The sequence below is a fragment of the Augochlora pura genome, chromosome 5 (assembly GCF_028453695.1).
Source record: "Augochlora pura isolate Apur16 chromosome 5, APUR_v2.2.1, whole genome shotgun sequence".
Taxonomy (NCBI): Eukaryota; Metazoa; Arthropoda; class Insecta; order Hymenoptera; family Halictidae; genus Augochlora; species Augochlora pura.
Genome location: NC_135776.1, coordinates 7,732,077 through 7,756,324, shown reverse-complemented (window position 1 = coordinate 7,756,324; position 24,248 = coordinate 7,732,077). Strand labels below are relative to the sequence as shown.

Here is a 24,248-nt window from a genome sequence, read left to right as displayed (position 1 = left end):
TCCGAGCAAGCAAAGGGGTAGCGGAATCAAAATTGTTTAAACGCAACTTAATCCTATAAACAGAAATAGAAATTACAACACTCACGGTTCGTCAGAGCCGCTAACGATATATCTCGTCGCTGTTCCGGAAGTACATTCTCGCGGAACCATTTCACCAACACTATCTCGGACTCAACAAGATCAACACGTACTGGTTAACGTTCGCGGAACAACTGACCTGTTCTTAGAACGTGTTATTTAGGTGACGGCCCGTTTTCCAGGTAGAATCATGAGTACGAACTCCCTTTCCCCGACCTCGCTATTGTTGTCGATTTCACGTACGTATCTTGCAAACAATTTGACCCGCGTCTTACTATCGAACCGACCGTAAAAGTCCCATAAAATCGAACCACAAGAAATCCATTCAATTAACCTTCTCTTGATCCTTCCGCACCTACTGTATTTCCTGCCGAACTAAATAACTAAAACAACTTCAATTTAACATATATATTTGTTAATGTTTATGTGCTTTTAGGTTTTTGTTTTTAATGCTTGACAGAATTATTGGAATAATTTTACAATCATTATTCGAATTGTTTGAACGATTTTCTGATATAGAATTATTCGAGTAAATCGATTGGAAAAAGAATTATTCGAATAATTCAATTGGAAAAAGAATTATTCGAATAATTTCACGACCTTCATTTTGAATAATTCAATTGGAAAACGAATTATTCGAATAATTTCACGATCTTTATTCGAATAATTCATTTTAATAAAGAATCGTTCGAATAATTCATTCCAGTAAATTCGAACATTCTATTTCGATTCAAGAATTATTAGAATAACTCATTCGATTCAAGAATTATTAGAATAACTCATTCGAATTAAGAATTATTCGAACGATTCGACAATCTTTATCCAAATAATTTATTCCAATAAAGAATTATTCGAATAATCGACTCCAGTAAAGAATTATTCGAATGATTCAAATAATTTCTGACTCACAATTCATTCGTCTTAAGAATTATTCGAATAATCCATATAAATTATGACTCACAATTCATTTGTCTCAAGAATTACTCAAATAATTCGAATAAATGATGGCGAATAATTCATTCGGTTCACGAATTGTTCGAACAATTCAAACAAATTATGACTAATAATTCATTTGTCTTAAGAATTATTCAAATAATTTATGACGGCTAATTCGATTAATTCAAATAATCTACGACGAACAACAAATAACCTCAAGTCGAATAAACATCCAAACTGAAAGCTATTCATTCGTCTAACTGTCTCAGCTAAATATTTATTCGAAACAATTCGAATAATGGTGAACTCTGACCGCAGCCATGAGAGACCATGACCGAAAGACACCTGAGACAGTCGGACAAAATGCAACCCGCACGCGATTTGAATTCTCGAGCTGCTGAAGAGAGGGTGGGAGGGAGGGAGGGAGGGAGACAGAGGAGCCCGTGTCCTCATTTCACTGTTTACCCGATTAGAAGCATGGTTGCGCCGGCAGTGACCTGTGCCCTAATCGGGGCCCGCGAGATGGGCCAAAGAAACATATTGGTCGATGTCAACAGCTGTGACGCGGTGGGCAAGGAGCGATTCAAGAGGCGAGTTCCCGTTTGCCGTCGCCGTCGCAGTTGCCTTCGTCGTCGTCGTCGTCGTCGTCGTCGTTGCCCTGTGCCGTTGGCCCGCAAGAAGGAAAGACGATGAATCCATGTGGCTCTCTTGTTCGGTGTCTTCTCGAATACCGTTTCCCCGTCCCCTCAAGTTTCCCTCGGCGTCTCTGCTCTCTAGCAAGAAGAGACATTTGGTGCAGACCATTACCCCAGTCCCGGGTGCCATCGGCCATCAGCAGCGCGTTAAAGCCGCTGCAATTACAAACTCCGACGGTCTCATCCCCTTTACTTCCACCTCTTGCCTTTCGCTCTCTCTCACTCTCTCGCTCTTTCTTTCTCTATCACTTTTCTCGCTCAATCTCTCTCACTTTTCTCTTCTCGCTCAATCTCTCCGACTTGTCTTCTCTCTCAATCTCTCTTTCTCTACGTTGCTCTCTTTGCTACGTCTCCTCTCTTTTTCTCTTCGTACATTGTTCATATTCGCCCTCTTCTATCTGTGCCTCGTTCTCATCTTCTCCCTTCTATCTGTACCTTCTTCTCTTTCTCTCTACTCTGTTCTATCTCACATTTTTCTGTCTGTATTTTCGTGTTTCTCTTTCGTTTTATCTTATTCTTCTCTTTCTCCTACTTTTTACCGTATCTTGTCCTCTTATGATTTTTGTTAGGAACAGTCAATGTGAATGATACAAATATGTCTTTACTATAATAATTAGATTGCGAATCTTTATGTATTTAACAAAGATTAACAAGTGTGATGCAAAATTGTGATATCAGTAGACGAATTTAAGAACATCGTTACACTATTTCTGACTTATTTAACTTAGCAAATAACAAAATATATACAGAACATACATAGAACTTCCATTATCCGAATTCAAAATTGATAATTAATTTCTTTCGATTTTAGATGAATTATTAATACGATGGTATAAAATAATATAATTTTTCTGTCTTTTTCTAACTTTTCTTATCTTCTTGCTTCATACTGTACCCGGTGCTTTTTTCGTTCTTTTTCTGTGCTTTGTTCTATTTGTGTCTTTCTGTGTCTTCCTCTACCATGATATTTCTATTCGTTCATTTTGTACCTTGTCTTTTTCGTTCTCTTTCCGTAACTATTTCTGTCCACTTCTGTTCTATTTCTGCCCCTTTCTAATTTGTTTTCTCTGTCTTCTCAATTGGTACCGCATTCTCTTCCTGTATCTTGTCTTCTTCCTCTCTCACTTTCCCTCTTTCTAGTCTGTTCTCTCCCTCTCCACTTTGTCTTGTCTCTGCCTCCACTCTATACATCTCCCTCTTTCATTCTTTTTCTGTACTTTGTTCTATTTGTGTCTTTCCATGTGTTCCTCTATCATGTAATTTTTCTTTCTTTATTTTCTACCTTGTACTATTTTGTTCTCTATTTGTACCTCGTTCTATTTCTGCACTTCGTTCTATTTTTGCATCTCATTCTATTTCTCTCTCTCTCTCTCTCTCTCTCTCTCTCTCTCTCTGCCTTGTTCTCTCTTTCTTTTCACTCTGTACCACGGTATATTCTGTTCCCTTTCTGTACCTTATACCTTTTCTGTACTTCTGCCCTCCTTTCTTTTTTCCTATATTCTTCTCTTCCTCTCTTTTTCTCTACCTTGCGTTCTCTCTTTCGCTCTCCCTCTGTACCATCTTCTCTTTCATACTCTCTCTCTCTCTCTTTATTTTGTCTTTCTATACTTCTACGTCTGTCTGCTTGTCTGTCTCTCTCTTTATTCTGTACTATGTTCTCTTTCATTCTTTCTCTGTACCTTGTCCTCATTCTATATTTCTATGTCCATCTCTATATTCTTTTTTCTCTACCTTGTGTTCTCTCTTTCATTCTCTCTCTATCTGTATCTTGCCCCCTTTCTATATTTCTATGCTTGTTTGCCTGTCTCTCTGCATCTTGTCTCCTTCCTATATTATTCTCTCTCTTTTTATATCTTGTCTTCAGTCTATACTCTCCCCCTTCTATATTTCTATGTTTGTCTGCCTATCTCCCTGTATCTTATCTTCTTCCTATATTATTCTCTCTCTCTCTCTTCCTCTCTGCATCTTGCCTTCTTCCTATATTATTCTCTCTCTCCCTCCTTTTCTATATTCTACTCTTTCTCTACTTTGTGTTCTCCTTTTTGTTCTTTCTCTCTCTACTTTATCCTTTTTCTGTATTTAACATCTCTTGCTTTATCTTCTTCTTCTCTGTGTGTGTCTATCTCTCTCTACATTGCTTTGTCTCTCCCTTTCCTCTAGAAATTGTTCTTTCCATTCTCCTTCCGCAGGCAGTTCCATTTCTACCTCGCTCTCTCCTCATCAACCGCGTCCTTTCTCTCTCTACCCTTTCTCTCTTCACGCCCTTCTCTATCCACCCTTTCTCTCCGTGCCACAGTCGCCGAACGGTGAGCTCCTCTCCCACGAATTTTCCGCGTGCTCTCTCTCCGCGGCGCGGCGAGAGATCCTACCTCGTCCACCAAGCATCGGCCACTCTGTCTTTCCCGTCGCCCGGTTTTCTCCTACGGTCTTCCCCGACACCGTTCCCATTTACATTCGACCGGCACTATCGTAAAAGTAACTTCGTAACCGGCACGGGGGGAGGGGGGCGGCAGCACAACCCGGGCCGGATTCCATCCCCTATTTCGGTGAAATTACATGTCGGTTGGCACCGCAAGCCCGAAAGATTTCCCTTATCAACCGGCACTACCCGAAATCCTGTTTCTTTTTCAACCCTGTCCGTTCGGTAGCTGGCTCCGGCTCCGGCTGGTCCTGCTACAGTTCGCCTCTCCCTGCAGCCGGGACCTTCCTTCCAGTCGCTCACGTTTCCTACACTCCGTGACAAAATTATAAGGCACTGCGGTGAATCGATGGAATTTAAAGACTCCCGGCTTCGATCCGACCGGATGGTTGGCTCCACGAGGGGCGTTTTAGGTTGAAAGGATTCCGCGATTACTGTCTGTGGTTGCGGCAACGTTACCGCACAATGCAGAGCTATGTTGCGTTTGTTTATTGTTAATACTTGCGCGACGATTTCTTTTATAGTTGCAGTTAGAGTTATTTTGAGTATATATTTATTTGGAATTATTATTCGAGGGTGTTGTTTTTGGTTGAGTATTTTGGTCGAATGGTTCAGTGATTTGTCAGAGATTATTTTATTTGATTCATGGAATAGTTCTTTCTTTTGTTTAAGCAAGGCTTCGGTTTTTACTTGACATTGGAAACACGCAACGTTTTCACTAACGAACACTCATTTTGATAATGCAATTTGATCGTTTGGGCGTGCTTCTCAATCGTGTAACTTGCCATGGTGATTTGGCTAAACTCAAAAATAGCCGGCTAGATATGTCCTTGTCATAAAGAATATTAGTGTTGGCCACTAACACATGCGATAAATAAAATATAAAATATAAAATATGAAATATGAAATATGAAATATGAAATATGAAATATGAAATATGAAATATAAAATATAAAATATAAAATATAAAATATAAAATATAAAATATAAAATATAAAATATAAAATATAAAATATAAAATATAAAATATAAAATATAAAATATAAAATTCCTGTTTCTTCTAAAAAATTATTACGCTCGAAAACGAATCTTAATCATAGTAATTGTAAAGAAAATGGGATGGCAAGGGGTTAAACAAGCTCGCGCGCGCGCGCGCGCATCGCTTGTCGATCACGGGCAGAGGCGCGACCATAAATGAGCCGTTGATTTCGACGGTGGTAACGGCGAACTTCGAACGCGCACGCTAATTCTATCCGCCGATTTATCGTTTGCGAAAACTTTATCGGATTTCGCGTCGGGCCAGAAGTCGCAGCTGCGGAAAATTTGAAATTGCTTCGTGGAAATTGTCGTGATTGAAACGTGGAATTCGGCGGGAACCGGGAAAATCGCTACGGGACTACTCTGTATTGATACCGGAATATAACACTGTGCAGAGTGCCGTGCTGGTTGCGTAATGGCCGCGCTCGGTTTACATAAGCGCCAGTTTTATTTTCAAAGTCACGTTTCGTTACGATACCTCCTTGAAATTGCGACACTCGCGAGAACGGCGTGCGCAAATATCGCGGAAGTTTCGGTCGTGTAAAATATCTAGGAAATATGCGCGTTTGATTCACAATGTCCACTGTACTTTTTTTAAAAGACAAATATACGCTCGTATACGAAAGTATAGGAACACTTGCGTTTCTAACATTCAACGAATGAAATATATATATTAAGCAAATATATATTCGATAAAAATGGAAAGCTGTCAAAGGATGATTTCAAAATAATAATTGATATACTTTCTTTATCAACATTTTAAGAAGATAAAATTAAGCATAAGTAAATAATATAGTCACAAGTTTCTAAACGGAATAAAACTAAAAACCAAAGAAAGTCGAAAAAACAAGAAACACCCTAGTGTACAGTCTGCGCGAGTGTCATTCCCCTTTCGTCCAGAATTTTGAAATTCAATAAAAGTTCCAAAGGGAACCCCGGAACACTCGCGATCTGTTCTTTCGCGTAGATTTAATCAAGAAGCCGAGACAGAATTTGTGTTGTAGATCGGAACGGTTCTTTGTTCTTTGCCCCCCCCCCCACTCCCCCTCCCCCCGGGGTCCATTGTTCATGCCGCTTTAATTCCTGCCGCCATTGAAATAAAAGAACATGTCGCATGTGCTCGGCCCCTCTCGATTTAATAGAGCACAGTTCTTGGACTGGCGCAGCGACGGAAACTTTGTGCCGAATTAAAGAATTCATGGCCGCGTTTGCGAGAGGAGCGACTGCGAAATGATGTAAAACGCATGCATAATTCCCCTTAACTATGCGACTCGCAATCAGTCGAATATTTCCATGTGATCCCGCTGTACTGTTTCATGCATCGTCTTTCGGTACCGTTCGATGCTTCGCTTTCCAATCCTGTGCGACGCTTAACTTTCAATACCGTTTGCTTCGATGCTCGAACGAAACGGAGTAGAATTTTAATCTCCACCCTTTCCCGCATCTTTGCGTCTCTTATTTCGCGAAACTGGATTCCCACGTTCCACGCATTCGTTAGGAATATATTAGGTTGTACCATAAGTTCTTTCCGCGCCACGCTATGAGTGATTTCAAGTGGCTATGTTTGTATAAATATGCAGGCTTATCTTTTAGCCGTTTATGGCATCGGTTCCAGTCGTCCAAGAGCTCTTTCAAGGTACGTCTCCTTGGTAACAAAGTCTCTTTTAAAATTTTTTCTACACCGTTCAATATGCAGAGACAAAAGAAGCATTTACAGCATGCTATGCTTCATTGCTTTAAAAAAGGCAATAGTGCAAAGGACACTGCAGACGTGATTCGCACCGTTTACGGAAGTGGTACTAAGACTATTAGTTTCATCCGCAATTGGTTTAAAAAATTTACAGCTGGAAATTTCGAGTTGAAAGATGAAGACCGCAGCGGCCGGCCAGCAACGACGGATACGGACATTATCAAGACTGTGCTCGCTGAAAATCTGCGGTATAGTGTGCGCGAGATAGTGGATGTGGCTAATATTCCCGAAGACAACAGTACATAATTATTTAACCCTTTGCTCTCGTACGTTTTAACTGGAAATCTGAAATCATTTTCCTGGCTCATAGTATTTTCATATTATATAAAAATTAATCATCAAATATCGACTATTGATTTCGCATCAATAAAGGAAAGGAACTTAATGTAACTCCCTAATAATACGAACGACAATAATTTTTAATTAATTAATAATAATAATACGACAAATTATTTATAGAACTTTAAAGTTTATTTTAATTACAATATGTCCTAGCAAATAATTAAATCGATTCTTTCTCTCATTTTTATTTAGAAGATATTCGTAGAAGTTATTTAGTTAAAAGTGTTTCTTGATTTATATAATTATGAAAATATTCGACACACTTTTGCTAAATGGTTTCTTTTAGCAATTTACTCCGATTTCATTAATAATTTCCTCTGATTTCTTGACTCGATGTAATTGCAGCAAAAATAACTGGATCGAACGTGAAAGACTGAATAATTCGAGGCATTTGAAAAGCATCGTTGTATTAATTCTACGTTGTCAAAATAATTCAAAGAAAAGTAACGAACGGACTGCGGTTTTTATGGGTGCACGAAAAACGAGTAGATCAAATGCGGAAACAGAAAGGGTTTGTAAAGACTTTTAAAAATACCATCGCACGCTTTTAAACTCGTTAAGAACGTTAACAAAGGAAATAACTGTTTCGGTAGTTCGCGTTGTTAACGTGCAAAATTTTTATTTTGCATAAAAATCAGTGGTCTAGTAATAAATGTCTGTGTAGCTCTCGCACCTTAAAATAAGTACAGGTTATTTTTAATCGTACATTATATCATCACCGTGTAGATTACAATAATCAGACTGCTTACTGTATAATATTATAAAAATAATATTATATATTATCTATATTATACATTTATAAGGAAAATAGAAACACAAAGTTTAAATGCAAAAGATGAAAGATTTGTCAAAAAACTTCTGAAATTGCATCATGTTGCAAATAGAATTTTATGTTGCATAAGAATGTATAGTGTAATAACAAGTGTTAGTCAATCATAGGTTAAATATTTATTATAGTATTTATATAAAAAATAAGCAAATGAAATGCAAAACAATTAATTATAATTCGTTAGAATAATCAAAGAACTATTACGATAATATATACACTAATACAATAATGTATAGAACAATAAAATAATATAGTACAAATCCATTATAATAGCAATCGATTACAATTACAATAATGCAGAAACCCACTTTCCACAGATAACGGAAGAAAACGTCATTAAATAATTATTCAAATGCATCGTTGTATAAAAACGTTAGAAAATAATTGTTCAAGAATATCGTTGCCTAGAAACATTAACAAATAATTTTCCAAGAGCCATATTACATACAAACATTATCAAATAATGTTCAAAGGCCACTATTTTCTGCAAACGTGTAATAAATCAATTTTCAAGAGCACCAACAGGTATCAAATAATTTCCAAAGATCGTCGTTCCATAGAGACATTAATAAATAATCATGCAAAAGCTTAATAACATAGAAAAATTTTCAAAAAAATCACTGAGAACATCATTACCCACAAAAATCAATTAATAATATTCCAAGAACTTTCTTATCAATACAGTTAATTATTTTAACAAATTATATGTTAAAATTAAATTATTATAAAAAAAGAAATATCGAAGCGCATCGACGAAGTTCAAATAATCAATAAATAATATTCCGAGTTGCGTAGAAACGATTCCACAGTCACCAGCCATTTACATAACCATTGCAATAAATTACCTTCTTATTAATATAGTTAATTCTTTTAATATATAATTAAATCATTATAAAAAAAGAAATATCGAAGCGCATCGACAAGGTTTGCTGCAACTTCGATCGCCGCGATAACGCGGCCAATGACAAATTCGAAGTTCCGCGCGTGACTCGTCCATTCCCTTAAACGCGTTCCATGGTGTCGCGAATTTCCATGGACATTATAGTAAATTAGTAACGATTCATCGCGGCGCGTCGTACCCAATTAACCGGGGGTTCATCAGCACAAGCTCAAAAACCGGCGCGGAGGACGAGCCATCGCTCGCGCGGATCCAACCCCGCAGCGACTCTACGTTTCAGGTGGACGAACGCCTCGGCGACGCGGGGCGGGGGTGTATAAAATTAACAATTTCGTCGCAGGCGAGTTCAGAGTTCCGTGGACACCGTATAGTACCCTTCGGGGGTGGCTAGATGCCGGTTGCTTGTAGTTGGCTAGCTACACTCCGTGACAAAACTGTGGCTAGTGCACTGGGGGGTGGCTAAAGGCAGCCGCTTAAATGCTGTCGATTTTTATTAACCCCTTGTCGTACTTTAACGACTCAGACTCGTGATAAAGATTTTTAGTAATATCCTGCTAAGTATGACTGTTATTCCGTTATTATAAAATTCTGCTTTATTGTAATCAATAATTAATCGTTCAATTGGGTTTGCAATTAAGTGACTGCGGATTTTGTTAATAAATGGTCTTAGCACATTCTTTTGTTTTATCAACGTGTTCAAAGTTATTGAGTTGTATTGTTTTCTTATTGTCTGGACTTTCATCTTCAATTTAGTAAAAAAATTGTATCGATTAGTTATTTAGTTTCGTTTTTATTACAGTTTGAAGGTGGAAGGGCAAGGCGCGCGTTTCACACATATTTTATTACATTATTTCCAGGAGAACAAGCACCGCGAACACGATTTTTATGTATATTATTATTTAATATTATCATGTATTATATTATGTATTTAATACAGTATATTAAAATGAAGCCTTGAAAGAAAGGCAGTGTCAAAATTGATTTGTCTAATTGAATAAACATATTTTTAAGCAAAATAATTGAATTTTCCTCCTTATTTTAAATCCGCAAATACTTAGTTGCAATAATACCAATACTACAGAATAATTTAACATTAATATTAAAAAGTAAATAAATATTTGAAAGAATAATTTGACTAAATCATTAGAAACAAATATTGAACTTCTAACGAATTAAATAATACGTTTACTTAATTTTCTCCCGAATTTTTAACGCTGCATGCAACTAATATTCCCTACTAACACAATTTGGTAATTAATTTTATAATCATTACAAGAAAGGTTGAAAAGTCAACTTTAGAATTCTAAGTCAAACTTTAGAAATCGATTAAAGATTAAAATTCTAAGTAATGTCTCTTGACCTTTTCGATAAAGACGGTGAATAATTAAAATTTTAGAAGGAATTATCCTACCACTTTCGTAAAAATAGCGTTAATACATTCGATCGAATATATCTTTTGCATGCGAATGTGCCTGTTCACGGAGATCGTCTCGACGTTTTGCCACGATTTATCGGCGCTCAGCTTCTGCAACTCCTAGAAAATATTAATTACCAACACCGTGTTCGAAGAGGACGCTTCTTCGTGTAAACAGCAACACTTGGTATACACAGGTACGAGAGATTCCCTGTTATAATAGGGATGAATGTAGGCAACAGTTGCATCAGAAACGATGGGGTTGCAATTACTCTTTGACGGTGGATGCTGCGCCCAGTTATACAGCGTTCTTAATTAAACACAGTGATTACTTTGTATTTTCGAGCTGTCGATTGCAAATAGGAGCTCTCTTTAAAATTAATAAAAAATAATCCTCGATTGGATTATGAAACATTCAGATGCCCGATGGTTATTTCGGTTCCGAACCCGTCCGTCGGCGGTTTTCTAAGTGGTATTTATTTATGAAATACTTTTCAAATGTTTCACTTTTTAAATATTTACTCGAAATGTTAAATATTAGCTTGCGCCCGTCGACTGACGGAATTTATGCATTTCTGAGAAAAATCAGAGTGCATCGAATGCGAAATAACGCAAACATTTCAGTAATTTTATAATGTTATTATATTACTGTGATAAATATTTAAAAGATCGTTAATAGTACGAGGCTAAATATATTAGTTTTTTCGCTACTACATTCCGGTCCTCCGTTTGATACAGTTCAGACATGTAACGTCACAATTCGTGGCTATCTACTTGAATATTTAATTATTGATGACAAGAGAATAAAATTGGATTCCTACTTAAAAAAACGGATGAACATTCATACCTAACAGCTTATTGCTACACTCCCAAAGAAAAAAGATATCACAATTTTCACTTAAAGTACTGTATAAATCCTTACTAAAAAGAATGATAGAAGTAATTCAGAACCAGGGAGGGTCCACGCATTATTAGACACAGGTACTATTTTAAATTAAAAATATTGTCTATTTTAAATTGATATAATATGGAATATTTTTCAGATGTGCCATCATTTTGTCTGCATTCATCTGGGTGTTTTTATTTTTACGACGAGAATTCGTTGAAGAAAAGTCAACAAAAGTTATGTTTATATATTAGTAGAAGTCTTTCTGTTTCTTACCAGTCTTTCTGTATCATTGGCACATTTCCTGTACCATAAATAAAACGCGAGAAATTAAAGATAGTGTGCCATCTTTTTCTTTGGGAGTGTCGTAATCACGATCGCGAGTCTGACTGGTTAAAGTACGGCAAGGGGTTAAGTTCGAAGTCGCAGCCGTGGAAACGGCCGGCTAACGAAGTCCTCCGATCGAGAGAAGATCCCCCCGGTCGTCCTTTAAGTCTGCAATGGATCAAGTATTTAACCGCGGCAGGCGTGTGCCAACTTGCCGCGGCGATCGCTTTACCTCCTAATCGAATAGAAATATCGGGGGGGATGGTGAGTATCGGAGGAGGCGGCCCTCTAAGATCACGTCCGATCGTCCGGCAAGTCCGGCAAGTTGCCCCGTAATTCCCAGTAGATTAGGGACGCGCGCGCGCGCGGGCCGACTAATTTATGGGGGTCGTTGCTTGCCGGGCAGCGGCTGAATATATGCGCGTGCACAGACTGGTCGCTGCGAAGTCGTTTAAACCGGGTCACCGAACGCGTCTTCGAATCTGGCTGGCGGGAGTTAGGCGAAACGGTAGACGCCGCCCGCTAACGAAAGAGGATCGCCGAGACTCGAAAGAGACCGCCGCCGTGAAGTATTCGAGCAGCTCTTGAAACCCAATAACTTTTTTCGGACCGGTTTAAATCACCTGGGCAATTTCACCTGAGGTGCGCTCGTACGTGATAGTATTCGAACGCTTACGCTTCTAACGTACAATTAAAAAAATATCAATGTTAAATTGAAGGGATTTAACCTTGACATAACAAAGGATCGATCGTAAAATTAAATCAGTGAAATTAGAAAATATTTTAGCAATACGTAACGTTTTTTAAGAACATTTATCATTTTTAAGGACACGTAGCAGAAGTGGTGTCACAAAAATATTTAAACTCTGGCAACTAATAACTCCCAAAGATCACAAAATATGAACAAACATTGCTCAGTTGACTAGCAATTAGTCCAAGAGAAACAATGTTAATTTCTATCACTATTTTTATTATTAATAATATAACAAAATAAATCGCAAACAATCTGAAAGAAATAAATCAGTAAGAGAATTAACAGCGAAGTGGTATATGCAAGGCAAATTATAAAACAAAATCGCACAACTTGTAAACATCCTTTGTTTTATATGCCACTATTGTCAATTAATAATAGAATATATCGAGATGAATATAAAAATAATTTAACATCATTTATAAAATATTTTCACAGTCGAATCAATATCAATATAACGACAGAACAACCGTTGCGCTTCTTTTGTTTATCGTCATGTTAGCAATTTAACATTTATATTTCCTTCATCTGAACAAATTTATTTAAACGCGTTCGCCTAAACACAATTCGTCTGATTAAATCAACTGAAATGTTAACCGGACCGGTTTGCCGTACAAAGATGAAAACGCGTTTTATTAAATGTTGCTAGGCTGCCGTTTATTTTTGATATTTCTTTTATATCAGAAGCCGGAACGATAATTTAACAAACGCGTTCCGCGGATCACGGTAATTTATATGCACCCGGGAGACCGTAGCACGGCGAGCCTCGCGGCGAAGAGAACTTCGTAGGGCATTTATTGAGAAAATTAAAATTTATGTGGTACAGAGTTGCGTGCTAGATTGATTTATCAGCGGGATGATAATTATTATCGTTAAATTATAATGATGATATTTGCGAATAATTCATTCGTTTCATTTCAAGAGAAACTCAATAGATTGTAAAATTACTCGAAGAATAGTAAATGTAAGTATAATAAATCATTCAAAGTAATTAACAATTGTTTTAGCGTCAATATATCAAAATTTATTTTGTTTACTGCATTTCTAAAAACTTATATTGTTTACTGTATTTATGAAAATTTATATTGTTTACTGTATTTATGAAAATTTATATTGTTTACTGCATTCATAAAAATTTATATTGTTTACCATATTTACAAAAAAAATTCAGGATTAGTTCAATTTCACGTACTTATAGAATTATTATACAATTAAAATTGTTGAAAGTAATAAGGTCTCCGATGTTACATTTGAAAAATAGTAAATTGCAAAAAGGAAAGTTGAAGAAATAAATCGACGTGCTCTGTGAAAAAGCACTAAACATTTTACCAGTTTCCTTCAAATCGATTATTTTCCATAGGAATCCCTGTACGAATAAATTCTCCTTCGAATGAAGTCTTATTTGAAGGAACTTTTATTTGAAGGAACTTTTATTCGGACGAAGTTTTATCAAGATCAATTTCTATTCGACTTTATATTTATTCAATAACGTCGAATGAAATTTTATTCGTTAGTCTTCGTCTTTCATCCATAAAACGAACAAAATTTCGCCGAACTCTGAATGCAGCTGCATTTCTATACTGCTTAGCACCACGGTGCGCTAAACGCGGTTAGATTCCGTCAAACAATGCAGAATTTTCATCTCGAAATGTGCTTGAATAAATAAATATTTCCAGTTACTGCTAGCGCAACTATGAGCCTATTGTTGTCCTAATTGCAAGGTGGTGTAATTAAATGGTCGAACAATATGTGAGAATTGGAGGGGGAATATTGATTGCATATAAATACGAGTTATTTTGTTGTAAGTATTCTGCGCTGTTTAAGGAAGTATTGTTAGTAATAAAAGGCATTGTTACTATTCTAGTTAGAATAAAATAAATTATATGGATTTACGATTTTTCGGGTTCGATAGTTCTATTATTAAGTACTTGGTATTAAATAAATATTTCTGCATTAAATTTAATTTTTCGAAATTGTATCATTATTAAGTAAATTTTTTATTATTATAACAACTTTTTTATATATTACAGAAAATGATTGAGTTATGTCCTATTGATTCTAAATAAATTGGATTCTAATTTTTAACCAAACAGATATAATTTTAACTAAAGATTGTAAAATTACAACCTCCATTGCAAAATATACGATGTTTAACAAGTTTACGTTGCTGTTATATAGACCATGTCATTTCTATCATCACTTAATAGTACCAAATATTATTGACAATATTATTTAATATCAAATTACCGGACGAGTATGTGTTAAGTTCTAATTACTATAGAGTTATAAAAATAGTGTAAAACAACCCTCAGACCTAATATATAATATATAATAATATATAATATTCATTAGACAGTAAAATACTCTAAATACTCTAATATAAGTAATAAGTAAATACTCTACAGTCCCTGTCCTTCGATGAACAATGATCAACTCGAGTTCAACAAATGAAAACGAAAAGCGCGCGGTCAGAAATTCGGCGCAAAGCCACCGAGACGAGGGGGTCGCGAAGACGCGAAATTAATTGGCAGTAAATACCGTCGGCTCTCGTTTCGACATCTCTATTCAAGCATTTCTGTTCGAAATAGGAATGTATTAGTACAAGCCCCGCCACAATTGCGTCTTAGGCGCGCACAGATCGGCTTGAAGTGGCTGATGTTTGGTTACGTAAGCGAAACACAACTGCGTCCCCTTGTCGCGCGCGCGCCAATTTGTTTAACGGTAGTTCGGCCGCTAACAAAATAATAAATTGACGAGTACGTCGACGCGTTGTTTGTTCTCGCGCGCGGCACCGACGATTCGCTAAGAATGCAACGAAAACAAAAGCACGATCTGTTCTCACAACGATTAGTCTCTTTCCTCTTCCCCGGTGTGGGTTATCTCGACGGCAACAGAAAATATAAATATAAATAGCGCGGGCGCGCTCGGCTTTTATTTTCCCCGCGAGTTATTCGCGGAAGCGGGACTCGTTAATTATTTCCATTGGGGCAGTGTATTAATAATTAACAGGGCTGCTGGCGAATCGAGAGTTTTTCTGGCACGAAGGGAAGAAACGCGAGATGAGCATCGATATTTGCGAATGCGGAACGATTAGTTCGATTCGAGCTCCTTCGAATTTAATAACTAGCGCGACGATGGGTGACGTGAGCGCGCGCGTTAACCCTTTGCTGTCGGAGCGGTGACTGTGTGACACCACTGAAATTGTTCTAACAGGTTCCAAGATGATTTTTATAGCGACAATGTTTAGATTTTTAGTGATTGTTATAATAGTGAATTAATTGTTATAATGGGCAATTAATTGCTATAATAGCGTATTAATTGTTACAATAGTGAATCAATTGTTATAATAGTGAATTAAATGTTACAATAGTGAATTAATTGTTATACCTGCGAATTAATTGTTATAATAGTGAATTAATTGTTATAATAGTAAAATTATTGATAGCAGTTACGAGAAGCAATTTCGTGTAAAAGTACACTTTGTTACAAAGAATTAAAAATTTCAAATTCGCAGTTAAATTGGTTTCGATAGCAAAGGGTTAATATTAGGCGTGTTCCACGGTATTTTCAGATTGCAGCGGGATGTAAATATAAAAGTGCGATTTAATCAAAAATATCCAATAATTGGTGTTTCGTTTCGTACGTGTTGATACGCGAGCGTTGTATTAACAGTCTGCGTTTTCTTTGGTTATATTGCAGTCGGATGCAGTTACAGAAAAATGCGTTTGGCGAGATAGTGTGCGAATCTTTTATATTCACGTTTTGAAACAGGAAACGTTGCGTTATTCATTACTTTGTATTAGATTGTAGTTACAAAAGCATACTCGTCGAGAAATGGCAATTGTTTCATGTATAGTTTACAATGTTTAGTTGCACGCGTGTTTTAATAGCGGACGATAAATAATAATCGTAATTTGTGATAACATTTTTGCTTGCAGGAAACATTTATTAAATAATATATAAGTCAGCTAATTTTTTATTTAAAAATTAAGAAGTGTTATTTTTATTAAAATTGTAATTCATGATCATAATATATAATAATATTTTTATTAGTAATAAACGATTATTGAGTAATGTAAATGTCAGCTAATCTCTTATTCAGAGATTAAGAAATCTCGTTTTCCATAAGAAAATGATTTATAATCATAGCATATATAATATAATATAATAGTAAAGTGTACGTACTCGTATAGTATAGGAGATACAGTACTATAGCAGTATATTATACTCGCACATTGTAATATACAACAGTATATTAGCACCAAACGTTCATTAAATAATACAAAAATCAGCTAATTCTTCATTTAAAATTAAAAATTCTTGTCTACAATCAAATTTATAACCATAATATATAACAATATCTTCCAATAAACGCTTACGGAATAATATAAAACTCAACTAATTTTTCTATTTAAAAAATCAGAAGCTCCGACAAGGTCGCAACTACAAAACTGCATTTAATAAAAAAGGAATCGAACATCTGATATTTCCAAACGCGGCAGAAAATGTTGCACAAAGGGACGCCGAAAAGCCCATTTTTCATTTCCGATGCACGGGAGAGCAAATTCGCCACCGATTCGCCCTCCGAATATTCCGAGCCGCGAATCCAAAAAAGAAGCTCGCCTTTCCGGGCAGCTTTCATAAGGCGTTTCCAAAGAGAGCGCCGCGAATTAATTGCATCGAATCGTCCGCCTTAACAAGATAGGCAGCGTGTGCGTGCCTCTTATCCAGCAGCGTCCCGGCCGGCCTTTGTAATCCGGGCACGCGGATCGAATTTAAGAAAACCCGATGGCAAGCTGAACTTCGCGATCCAGGCGGAGTAAACTTGGCGCGAATTAGCGGATACACGCGATGATTACCGAATCGTCGAGCCTCGAATGCCGGCAACCGAAACCGATGGTATCGACGGTATAGATCGCGGAAATCCTCGATCACCGGCTAAATTCTCTTATCCAGGCTATCCAACTGTACCCAGACTCTTCGACTATATCCAGACTCTCTGTATCCGACCGTCACTTTCACCTGTTCCCTTCTCCGTGTAGTCCGCGGAGAGCCAGCCGGTGGCGAAAAGGGTAGAGATCCATGGCGTAGGTTCGCCACGGGGCGGCAGCCGTTCGCGGATGGACCAGGGACATCGGGCCGGCTCGCGCGTAGCCTTGGCTTCGTGAGCCGGGCAGCACGCGCGAGTCAGGCTTAAGAAAGCCGGGTCGAATCGGACAGACAGTCGGCGAACCGTGCAGTCAGTCAGTCAGCCAGTCGTCGGTGGCAGTAGTTCGTGAAATCGTGGGATACTGGGCTGTACGCGTTTGCCACGGTCCGTCCCGAGGACGCAAGCGCACTCGCGCCCCTTATCGAGTTCGAGAGCAAAAGCGACGGCTGCCGCGCGGTGGTGTGCTCCACACCTACGCCGGTTGCATAGGAATGGGCGGCGAGGGGCTGCGAGGCGGGGAGGAAGAGAGAGAGATCGACAGAGACACGGAGAGAGAGAGAGAGAGAAAAGTAGACAGAGAGAGACGGAGAGAGGGAAGTAGACAGAGATAGGAAGAGAGATGGAGAGGGATAGGTGGAGAAAGAGACGGCTAGTGGCGGAAGGGTGGAGGGTTGGAGGCGACGGCTCGCAAGCCCCGACTTCGGGGGTTCGTTCGCGAGAGAGTGAGAGAGAGAGAGAGAGAGAGAGAGAGACATGACTATCCGGGAGAGGAGAGGACAGAGGAGGAGACGGAGGAGCGGCGGGTGCAGCTACGAGTCGGCCGCCGCAGTGTTTGTCAGTCCTTCGTATGGACATCACGTCTGGCGCGGCTGATAGTCTAACCCGCGCTGCTGGTGGTGCTACTACCCGCTGCTGGCATTCGCGTCTAACGCGCAAGTTTTGGCGGCATCAATCGCGATAGAGGCCGGTAGCAGGACGTGTCTCGCGAATGAACGACCGGACGCTCGCCGGCAGTCACGGGATGCGATCACCGCCGACCGGTACCACCACCCACGGAGCGTCGGCGGACCGTTTCAGGAGCGACCGGCGCCGGTTCGAAATGTGAAAAAGATCGTGCGGGAAGCGATGTGGCTTCCGTTGATGCTGCTCGCCTTGATGGCGACCGGCTCCGCGTGCCCGGATCTGTGCGAGTGCCATCATCAGACGTCGGTCGCCGAGGACACGGACTCGGTGCTCGTCAAGTGTCGCGGTCGTGTGCCGCCGCTCGGCCAGCTGTCCCCGAAGACGAGCAGCCTGTCGGTCGAGGGCGCGGAGGACTACGAAGTGATCAGCTTCTTCGACGAGCTGGAGGCGACCGATCCGCCGGACGACTTCGGCTTGATCGGCAGGCTGAACGAGCTGGACGGGAACGAGACCCGGTTGCCGGACGGCAACTCGACCGTCGGCTTGGCTCGCTTAGGCGAACTGTCCGTGACGAACTGTTCCCTGGTGTTCTTGAACGCGACGTGGCGCGGCCTCGAGCGCATCCGATCGCTGAACCTCTCATGCAACAGCCTGGCCGGGCTGGACGATCTGGCCGCGGTCCGCGCGGTCAACATGACCGGCCTGGCGAGGCTCGACCTGTCCGGCAACGCGATCACCGGCCTCAGTGCCGGCGAGTTTAGGACGCTTTCGGGATTGGTGAGGTTGAGTCTGAGGAGGAACGCGATCGCCTTAGTGCACCCGGACGCGTTTCAGGGCCTCGACCAGTTGGAGTACTTCGACCTGTCGGACAACCGGCTGGCCAAGCTGCCGGACAACGCGCTCACGCCGCTCTACGCGCTGCAGAAGCTCGACCTCAGCGGCAACCAGCTGCAGGTGTTGGGCACCAGGTGGTTCGAGAACCTGAACAGACTGAGGGAGCTGGACGTGTCCCGGAACGGGCTGGCGCGGGCCACGTCGGGCACCCTGCAACCGCTGCCGGGACTGTCCGTGCTGAAGCTGTCCGAGAACCCGCTCAAGGAAAGAGACGTGTCGCTGCTGTTAGGGACCGGCAGACGATTGGAGACCGTCGACGCGTCCCGCACAGGCCTCGCCAGAGTCCCGGCCGCTTTAACGAGGTCCGTGAGAGCCCTGCGACTGGCCGGCAACAAATTGACCACCATCCGCGGCGGCGATCTGGATAGCTATCCCCTGCTGCGGATATTGGACATCTCGGAGAATCGATTGACGGACATCGAGGACGACGCGCTCGGTCGTTTGGAGGTGCTCGAGGAGCTGGACATTTCTGGCAACGTCCTGGTCCGCGTGCCCCGCAGTCTTCCGAGCAGTTTGACCAACTTGAATCTCCGCCGGAACCGGATCCAAGGGCTGAAGTTGAACGACCTCCAGGGCCTGTGCAATCTGAAAACGCTGACACTGAACGACAACGACATCGGCGAGATCGAGGTGGGCTCGCTCGGCCAATTACCGGTGCTCGTGGAGCTCGACCTCTCGAATAATCCCATTAAAACGCTGCCAGCTAATACGCTGAGCGGGCCGAGCAATCTCGCCAAGCTCCGCATGTCGAGGCTGTCCTCGCTCCAGCGACGGCAAGAGGAGCAGAGCGACATGGCGTTCCCGGTACCGACGCCCGAGCGGCTCGTGCTGCTCGACGTCTCCCAGAGCCCGGCCCTGGCCAGGCAGCTCCTGGCGGACGACGCCGCGTTGTCCGCCTGCAAGAGCCTGCAGGAGCTGGACCTGTCCGCGACGAACATCACCGGGCTGCGGTTCGACCTGCCGTACATGCTGCCGCAGCTCCGAGTTCTGCACCTCAGCGGGAACAATTGGAACTGCACCGAGGAACTCTATTGGATAGCCGAGTGGCTGCAGCAGCACAAACAGCTGAACAAAGGCTTGGATCCCGGCCGATGCGCGACACCGCAGGAACGATCCGGTTCGCTTCTCCACGATCTGCCGTCGCCGCCGACCCCGGTGCTCCCGGTCGCGGCGAGCACCGTAGCCGTCGATCGTCCGGCGGAGTCTTCCACCGAGTACAAACGGTCGCAGGACGCCTCGGGGCAGCCGCCGCCGCCGCCGCCGCCGGTCGTCGGCAACGAGACCCGCTTCTTCGAGGCGCCGACCTTGTTCAGGAACGCGAGCGCCGCGCGACAGAAGATAATCGAGGCGAATCGGACGTCGACGGAGATTAAGAATTCCATTGCGGACGCCGGCGGAAACGAACCGTCAATTAACAGGATGGCCGAGCGGAAGAGCGAGCCTGTCTCCTTCATGCTGACGAAGCTCGCCGCGCGGAAGCGAACGGAAGAGGAGGAGAAGGAGGAGGAAGAGACTACCGGTGCCAACTACTCGAAGAGGCCGATCAGCAACCTGACGAAAGAGAGCTCGCTGCTCGGCAACGGTCTCGACTCGAACGCGATCCAGGAGGAGCTGGACAGCAGAGCGACCAACTCGGACGCCAGAGTGTCCGAGGCTCTGTCGGCCGGCGCTCATCCGGGGATGCTGGTGCTCGCCGGTGCCGTGCTAGGTGCCGCGGCCGCTCTGACCGTGGTGCTGTCGCGAAGGGCCACCTTGCGCCGCAGGGACAGGTATCATCGTCACGAGAACATCGAGGTGCACACGCTGACCCCGACCACGGAGCTCTGGTGACCGGAGTCGGATCACGCTCGACTGTTCGAGAGGGAGCGCGTACGGAACGATCGCGAGAAACCCGCCGAGCGATCCTCGTCGCTGACGAGCTGGCCCGGCTCGCTGCTCGGCGGATGCTTCCGGCAGTCGCTCGAGCGAGCCTGAGAAACGGGGATCCGACCGGCGAGACTCCGCGCCGCGGTTTCACGTTCGTCCCACGATCCAGAGGATCATCCCGGAGGACTAGGGTCAAGGTTCAGTACAAACTCGAGTGGAGCGGATTGTCCCCAGCATTGGACCCGGTCCGTCGGGAGAGGCAGCGCGGCGAGAGTCCGAGGCTTCGGGGCTCGTTCGAACGCGCTCGATTACGTTCAGCGGGGAATCGATACGCTTTCAGCGGGGGTGGTTTGATTGGACGAGAATATTCGTTCCGAATTAAAATTAAACACGGTCGCGCGCGAGGGTCTTGATCGATCGTCAAACACACGTCCCCGACTACTTCGAGGATCCAATCGCTGTCCGCGCCGCGACGGCAGCGCGCGCGATAGAGCGAGAGCGAGAGCGAGAGAGAGAGAAGAAGAGAGAGAGATAGAGAGAGGAGAAGAACCGCGGCAGGCAATAATTACCGCTGACAGCTGCGATCGATCTCGGGCTCGATCCGGAGAGTTCAATAGCACATAGTGACAATAATAACTGCAACGTGGGGGCCGCGCGCGCGTCTTCTTCGACCCACCGAGGGACACGCGCGTCGTCGTCCGGATTACTCGGCGGATTTCTTTATGGTGCGCGCCGAGAGCAGTGCCGGATGTAAGGAAAAAAAAGGAAGGCGGACGAGAGAACCGACGAAGGGGGAGGGTTACGGTGCCCGCCCGTGAAATTTCGCGCTGGTGAAATTGTACGTTTAAATGACAGTGTGCCGGTGGGGGAGGGGGGACACGGGGGAGAGTGGACCGATTGCCGGAGAACTTTTATCGAACGCCGTGGGACTCTCGCTCTCTCGGTGAGAGAAGAGAGGAGTTCCTCGAGAAGTACGCGAGCGTGTGCGCCGGTGAATGGGGGATGCGAGGAAGCGTGCGAGGAACGAGCGGAGAGAGAGCAAGTAGCCGAGAGTGTGTTCTGTGTACCGGTTTTCTTCCGCGGCTGCGTGCGTGTGTGTCGTGTATGCATGGGGCTGTGTAGATGCAAAGAGAGCGCGAGAGAGAGAGCGAGAGAGAGAGAGAGAGAGAGGGTGAGAGCAGAAAAGAGAGTGCACGAGAATGATCGCGAGTTGGAAACCGCTCTCGACGGCGGGCAACACCGAGTGTACAGAAACATAGCTTCCGAACTTAATTCTAGCGACTTGGAGAGTTGCCAAAACTCCTCGACAAACAAAAAAATTCACTCACACACACACACACACAGAGACACAGACACAGCCACAGACAGAGAGGATAAGAGCGGGAGAGAGCAGATAAGAAATAACGAAGAGGCTAGACATTATCTTTCTTAAAATAACCAGTGTCAAAGTACTGCTATGATAATAAACCGACGTACAAAGATGCACAAGTCTCTGGATTAATTCTTCTTGAATCGCCTTCCATGGATAACGCTTCTTTTTTCTATGGGGGTGCGCGGGACGCCGTCGGCCGGCGGAGCATCTCTCGCTTCCGGCCAAGATTTGACACGGTCCTCGGCGCGAATCGTTAACGCGTTGTCACGCTCGCGCTACCCGCGGCGACGGCGGCCGGTCAGTTTCGCGTTGAGATCGCGACCGTTCTCGGAGCATCCGGCGGAGAGACGCTCGCGCCGGCAAAGTGACACGCTCCGTGCTCGCCGAGATATGTTAACGCTGTGTTAGAATTCGAACGGCAGAGACCCATCGAAGCTCGTTAAGTGCCGAATATCAAGCCCCGAGAATTACCCGCGATGACAAAGTCAATTAATTCGAGAAAACGATACGGTAGACACAGTCGAAAGTTCGCCCATGGTAACCCGTTAGCTCTACTCTCTTGCATTCTAAAGATCCACGACGATCCTGGGTACGGTTCAGTTTTCACTCGAGTACGTCGCCGTGAAAATGGATCTCAAAGTATGGTCGAAAATATTATAGTTGTATTATAAGATCGTGCTATGGTCTTGATTTTAATAGCAGTTTTTAGTCGGATATTTCGACCAGATTTTGGAGTTCAATGTTACGGTGGCGCGATTCGGTTTTTCTTTTGCGTAACGAGAAAAATAGTTATTGTTGTGACAAGATTATATCATCAGGAATTGTAAAGGAAACAATAAAAAGGCAGTTATTTTCACTGGGTTCGTAATTCTAGCGTTGGACAGTGGCATTGACGTAATAGATTACATTTTAGTCGCGTGAAATACGAAATCGTGGTAGTCGGGCATGCATGATGCTGGTAGCGAATGTGTTAAGTTCCATGGTTGCGTTAGTAGAATTCAATCGCGATTTCCTTTTAGAGTTTTTTTATTATGGTAGCTAGTTTATTTTGTTGCGTTCGAGCATAGAGATATTAAGGAATTTGTAAGCATTCTTTTTTTTAATTAGTTTTCTTAATTAGAATTTTCTTGTCTAGATCATGCAATTTTGATTATGTATATATTTTATACTATTTTCTAGAGTGTTTAATATTATGACGAAATTATTGTTTTCTTCTTCTACAAATGCAACTTCTAGGTTCCTTTTTTATTTACATATTACTTTCACATTCGATTTTCATTTACAATTTCTGTGTTTCTTCAATTCGATCTTTGCGTTTCTTTTCTCTCCAAATGCTATATCTAGATTTTTTTCCATACTTTTACACAAGTTTTACCTTTCTTTTTTCTGTAAATGCAATCTTTAACTTCCTTTATACTGTTAATGTGATTTTTACCTTTCTTTTTACTGTTAATGGGATTTTTTCCTTTCTATTTATTGTACATGTGATTTTTTACTTTTTACTGTAAATACAATTTTTAACTTTCTTTTTTTTACAAATATAATTTCTAGCCTTCTTTCTTCTGTAAATATAATTTTTATCTTTCTTTTCTCTACAATTTACAATATTCAATGCAACATTCACGTTACTATACTTCCCATGATCACCGAGTTGATTCGTAAACGTCCCTCACATATTTTTCAAAATTCATTCCCTAACAACAAATTCATTCATCATCGCTCTTTTCTTAAATGTTATTAATTTCGTCGACGTTTTCTATCGTACAATAATTATTAAAAACAGATACAGAGCTTTGCAACACCGAATATACGTCGATTGACTTGTTGGTCGCAATTTCATTTAATTGCATTCTATCACAATTTTAAATTAATTAATTTACTTGAATCGCCGTATCGTTGTTATTAATATAATTTTGCGCG

General features: G+C 41.9%; 2 protein-coding genes across 2 annotated transcripts in view; one reads left to right on the top strand and one right to left on the bottom strand.

Moving 5' to 3' along the window:
- Positions 1-24,248, bottom strand: part of Timeout (circadian regulator timeout) — a 392,876-nt gene that overhangs the window by 275,039 nt on the left and 93,589 nt on the right. The gene's annotated exons all lie outside the window — the stretch shown is intronic.
- Positions 18,140-23,166, top strand: LOC144470145 (uncharacterized). The gene has a single exon (XM_078181001.1). It carries the CDS (start codon positions 18,419-18,421, stop codon positions 20,918-20,920), a length of 2,502 nt encoding a protein of 833 aa, XP_078037127.1. The 5' UTR covers positions 18,140-18,418; the 3' UTR covers positions 20,921-23,166.

Excerpts from the sequence above, each read along its gene's own strand:
- LOC144470145 (XM_078181001.1), top strand. The coding sequence starts at position 18,419 with ATGTGGCTTCCGTTGATGCTGCTCGCCTTGATGGCGACCGGCTCCGCG.